This window comes from Rhinopithecus bieti, unplaced genomic scaffold (genome assembly GCF_001698545.2).
Source record: "Rhinopithecus bieti isolate Rb0 unplaced genomic scaffold, ASM169854v2 scaffold_33940, whole genome shotgun sequence".
Taxonomy (NCBI): Eukaryota; Metazoa; Chordata; class Mammalia; order Primates; family Cercopithecidae; genus Rhinopithecus; species Rhinopithecus bieti.
In genome coordinates this window covers 297673-303351 of record NW_016814565.1, presented here as the reverse complement: position 1 = coordinate 303351, position 5679 = coordinate 297673, and the positions used below count along the sequence as shown (strand labels likewise).

The window sequence follows — 5679 nt, the reverse complement described above, 5'->3', positions numbered from 1 at the left end:
TTTTTTTTTTTTTTCTTTTGAGGCGGAATCTCGCTCTGTCGCCCGGACTGGAGTGCAGTGGCCAGATCTCGGCTCACTGCAAGCTCCGCCTCCCGGGTTTACACCATTCTCCTGCCTCAGCCTCCCGAGTAGCTGGGACTACAGACGCCCGCCACCTCGCCCGGCTAGTTTTGTATTTTAGTAGAGACGGGGTTTCACCGTGTTAGCCAGGATGGTCTCGATCTCCTGACCTCGTGATCCACCCATCTTGGCCTCCCAAAGTGCTGGGATTACAGGCTTGAGCCACCGCGCCCGGCCGGTTATTGTTTGTATATTTTAATCATTACATAAGTACAATGTATACTAAGTTGTAAGCATTATGCAATTTTATTTTATTTTTTACTTAATTATTCTTTTAATGTTATTTTTGTCCTTTCTTTCTGATGGAATTTAAAAGCATGCAATCCTTTTTTAACTTTCATTTTAGGTTCAAGAGTGCGTTTGCAGGTTATTTAGGTAAATTCATGTCACAGGGGTTTGTTGTACAGATTATTTCACCAGTCAACTACTAAGCTAGTATCCAATGGTTATTTTTTCTGATCCTCTCTTTCTTCCCACCCTTCATCCTCAGGTAGGCCCCAGTGTCTGTTGTCCATGAATTCTCATCACTTAACTCCTACTTATAAGTGAGAACATACAGTATTTCATTTTTTGTTCCTGTGTTAGTTTGCTAAGGATAGTGGCCTTTAGCTTTATTCATGTTCCCACAAAAGACACGATTATGTTCTTTTCTATGGCTCCATACTATTCTGTGGTGTATATGTACCACATTTTCTTTATCCAGTCTGTCATTGATGGGCATTTAGGTTGATTACATGTCTTTGGTATTGTGTATAGCACTACAATGAACATTCATATGCATGTGTCTTTATGGTAGAATGATTTATATTCCTTTGGGTATACACCCAGCAATGGGATTGGAAGAGCATACAGTTTTATAACTGCAAGAAGAATATATCCCAATTTCATTGTCATTCTTACCATATAGTTTAGTTTAAGGCTTAGAAATGCCCTAAAAGTTATACGCTTAAGATTTAATTAAATGAAACCGGTTTTCTTCTCCATTTTTTTCTATTATGCACTTTTTAAAGTTTTTTAAATTGAGAAACTGTTTTGTTTTTTGAGATGGAGTCTTGCTCTGTCACCCAGGCTGGAGTGCTGTGGCACGATCTCAGCTCACTGCAACCTCAGCCTCCTGGGTTCAAGCAATTCTCCTGCCATTACGCCAGACTATTTTTTGTACTTTTAGTAGAGATGAGGTTTCACCATGTTGGTCAGGGTGGTCTTGAACTTCCGACCTCATGATCCTTCCCAAGGTGTTGGGATTACAGTCGTGAACCACCACACCTGGCCAAGAAACTTTTTATGTAAAATATATATTGTTTTTCAATCCTCAGAAAATTATATCAGTCTCATTTTAGATATAAAGCAGCTGAATTCCAAAGAGGTAATAAAATGTTCTAATTTTCATTTGTGATATGGAACAAATCCAGGATTTAAAACCCAGATTTAAAAACCAGGTTCTTTCCAGGCTCAGTGCTTCACACCTGTAATCCCAGCACTTCGGGTGGGTAGATAACTTGGGGTCAGGAGTTTGAGACCAGCCTGGCCAACCTGGGGAAACCCGTCTCTACTAAAAATACAAAAATTAGCTGGGCATGGTGGTGCATGCCTGTAATTCCAGCTGCTCAGGGGTCTGAAGCAGCAGAAGCGATTGAACTTGGGAGGCGGAGGTTGCAGTGAGCCAAGATTGTGCCACTGCAGTCCACCCTTGATGACAGGGCTAGACCCCATCTCAAAAAAAAACAAAACAAAAAGCAAATAAAAAAAAAAAAAAACCCAGGTTCTTTATTTTCCCTATCTCAGACATCTCCAAATCAAACAATATTGTGGATATTTTAGATCTGTATAGTTTATTCCCATTTATTTGGAATTGCAATCATGACCAATATTTTGCTAAAATTTGGTTATAATAAAGTATAGTTAGCCCTGGTCCCCCAATCAGATTTCTTGAAAAAACGAAAGTTAGCTTTTTATTGTTAACATTAAACTACTTTAAATAAGTAATAGATAAGTGTTATAACCGGTTCTTTAGCCATCCAACCTTCTAAAACTATGTAAACCTGAAATGTTGTGTCTGAGGTGTTGTGATGCTTCATCAGTTCACTGTCTTGTAATTCCAATCTTACAGTCGTACCTGTACGTGTCAAGGAATTGATCCAGAGACTTGTGGAGCTTCATTCTCTTTTGGCTGTTCATGGAGTATGTACTTTAATGGTTGTAAGTTTGGTAGAAGCCCAAGCCCCAGGAGATTTAGAATTGATCCAAGCTCTCCCTTACATGTAAGTGTTCTTTTTTATTCAAGTAATTTATTTTTGAATTACACATTGAATATTTAAGTGCATTCCTTTAACATTTTCTGAAACACTATAAAAACTAAATATTGAAAAGTAGTAATCAAATAGTAAAATTATATTTCTATTATATAAGTAAATAAATTAATTAAGACTCTAAACAAATTAGGTAAAGACTTTAGCTATCACCCCAAATTCCAATTGTCCCTGGCTTCCTCCTCCTGCTCTACTACCCCACCCCAGCAAAATCATCATTAAAAGAACCTAGAATTTTATACTCAACCAAAATAGGAAAAACCCATTTGCCAAAATTTCAAAGACTCAGAAAGTTTACTACCCACAGACCTACTATGAAAGAATTACTAAAGGACGTAATCCAGAAAGAAGATATATGAAACCGGAACGAATCAGTCCGGGACACGAGGCCATGGTGAGCAAAGAAATTAGTCAAACTTGGTGTTAAGTTAAATAAGTTCAATACTTATATATTTTAAATAAAAATAACCTATAACTCCATAAGCCTTTATCAGCTTGTGGGTGGGTAGGCAGTGGGAGGGGGTGGGGCACCAATAGGAACTAAGTATTCTAATGTGTTATGCTTTGTTTGTGTAGTGAGGATTTATATATTGATTAACTATAAGACTGATATCTTTTAATCTTTGAGTAGTGACCAAGAGTAAAAAAACATTTTATATTACAAGCCACTATACACATACATAGACATAAGAAAATAATTAGACCTATCTGAAAACAATACTTCCTTTCTTACATGTAACAACAGTAACGTTAAAATATTTAAAAGGTTAATATCATTGTAGTTACTCTAAGAGTCTCTATGATGCATTTTTTATCAGATTTTTTAATTTTTATTTATTTATTTATTTATTTTGAGATGGAGTTTCACTCTTGTTGCCCAGACTGGAGTGCAAAGGCATGATCTTGGCTCACTGCAACCTCCACTTCCTAGGTTCAAGCAGTTCTCCTGCCTTAGCCTCCCAAATAGCTGAGATTACAGGCATGCACCACCATAATGCCCAGCTAATTTAGTATTTTTGGTAGAGATGAGGTTTCACCATGTTGGCCAGGCTAGTCTTGAACTCCGGATCTCAGGTGAGATCTGTAGTCCCAGCTACTAAGGAGGCTGAGGTGGGAAGTTGTCTTGAGCCAACCAGCTAGGTTTTCTTTCTAAATATTATAAGATAAAAGTATCTGTCTCTTTTTGGCTCTCTGAGCAGCACCATGGTTGTTGGCAAGAATAAGCCCCTTATGAAAGGTGGCACAAAGGGAGCCAAGAAGAAAGTGCTTGATCCGTTTTCTAAGAAAGATTGGTATAATGTGAAAGCATCTGCCGTGTTCAATATAAGAAATATTGGGAAGACACAAGTCACCAGGACCCAAGGAACCATAATTGAATCTGATGGCCTCAAGGGTCATGTGTTTGAAGTGAGTCTTGCTGATTTGCAGAATGATAAAATTGCATTTAGAAAATTCAAGCTGATTACTGAAGATGTTCAGGGCAATAATTGCCTGATTAGCTTCCCTGCCATGGATCTTACCCATGACAAAATGTGTTCCATGGTCAAGAAATGGCAGACAATGATTGAAGCTCATGTCAATATCAAGACAACTGGTGCTTACTTGCTTCATGTGTTCTGTGTTGGTTTTACTAAAAAATGCAGCAATCAAATATGGAAGACCTCTTATGCTTAGCACCAACGGTTCTGCCAAATCCAGAACAAGATGATGGAAATCATGACCCAAGAGGTGCAGACAAATTACTTGAAAGAAGTGGTCAATAAATTGAGGATTGGAAAAGACATAGAAAAAATTCTTGCCAATCTGTCCTCTCCATGATGTCTTTGTTAGAAAGGTTAAAGTGCTGAAGAAGCCTAGCTTTGAGTTGGGGAAACTCATGGAGCTTATTGTGAAGGTAGTAGCTCTGGAAAAGCCACTGAGGATGAAACAGGTGCTAAAGTAGAACGAGCTGATGGATATGAACCACCAGTCTAAGAATCTGTTTAAAGTTCAGACTTATAATAGTGGCAAATAAAAAGTCATATTTGTAGGGGGAAAGAAGTATCTGTTAGTTTATAAAGGACCTTCAAAACATTCAAGGAAAATGCATATTATGAATAAACTATGCATGGATTTCATAATTTTTTTTAAATACTAACTTGTAACGTGCCTGAATGGGGTCTCGTTTGAAGCACTAAGAAGGATAACATGTCAGTTTATAAACTGCCTCATCAGAGCGACATGAATTGTGCTAAAATTGAAGCAAGAACAAACATCGAATTTCTGGTGAAGCTTGGGTGGAAGAATGATAAAATCGTTGATGCCTTCTAAAAAGCTTATGGGCAATGCCCCAAAGAAATCTGCAGTTTACAAATGGATAGCTCATTTTAAGAACGGATGGGACAATTTTGAAGACGAAGGCTAAAGCAGCAAACTATCCATGCAATTTTTTTTATTTTATTTTTTTATTTTTATTTTTTGAATCTGGGTCTCGCTTTGTTGTCCAGGCTGGAGTGCAGTGGTGTGATCTCGGCTCACTCACTGGACCTGAGCTCAAGTGATCCCCCTGACTCAGCCTCTCAAAGTGCTGGGATTACAGGCATGAGACACAGTGGTCAGGCAGCTTTTTAGAAATTAAGATAAAATCGGCCCTCTCTGGCTGTTTAAGGAAAAGTACTTGGCCCAAGATCAATGACAGTCCCTACTCCTTGCCAGGTGCCCAATTAATACCTAGGCTATTTTATAAAGCTATTTTGTTGTTTAAAGTTTCATTCTTATTGCCCAGGCTGGCATGCAATGGCTTGATCTCAACTCACTGCAACCTCCACCTCCCGGGTTCAAGCGATTCACCTGCCCCAGCCTTCTGAGTAGCTGGGATTACAAGTACATGACACCACGCCCAACTAATTTTTTGTATATTTAGTAGAGATGGGGTTTCACCAGGATGATCTCAATCTCCTGACCTCATGATCCACCCACCTTGGCCTCCCAAAGTGCTAGGATTACAAGTGTAGTCACCGCGCCTGGCCTGGCCTTTTTTTTTTTTTTGAGACGGAGTTTTGCTCTGTCGCCCAGGCTGGAGTGCAGTGGCGCAATCTTGGCTCACTGCGAGCTCCGCCTCCCAGGTTCACACCATTCTCCTGCCTCAGCCTCCCGAGTAGCTAGGACTACAGGCGCCCGCCACCACACCCGGCCAATTTTTTTGTATTTTAGTAGAAACGGGGTTTCACCATGTTGGCCAGGATGGTCTCGATCTGCTGACCTCATCATC

General features: G+C 39.3%; 1 protein-coding gene and 1 pseudogene across 1 annotated transcript in view; both read left to right on the top strand.

Annotated features, from left to right (window-relative positions):
- Positions 1–5679, top strand: part of TET1 (tet methylcytosine dioxygenase 1) — a 134920-nt gene that overhangs the window by 112814 nt on the left and 16427 nt on the right. The window contains 1 exon segment of the mRNA XM_017851456.1: positions 2231–2381. Coding sequence (XP_017706945.1) covers positions 2231–2381 — 151 coding nt within the window.
- LOC108514904 (40S ribosomal protein S3a-like) lies at positions 3633–4403 on the top strand (annotated as a pseudogene).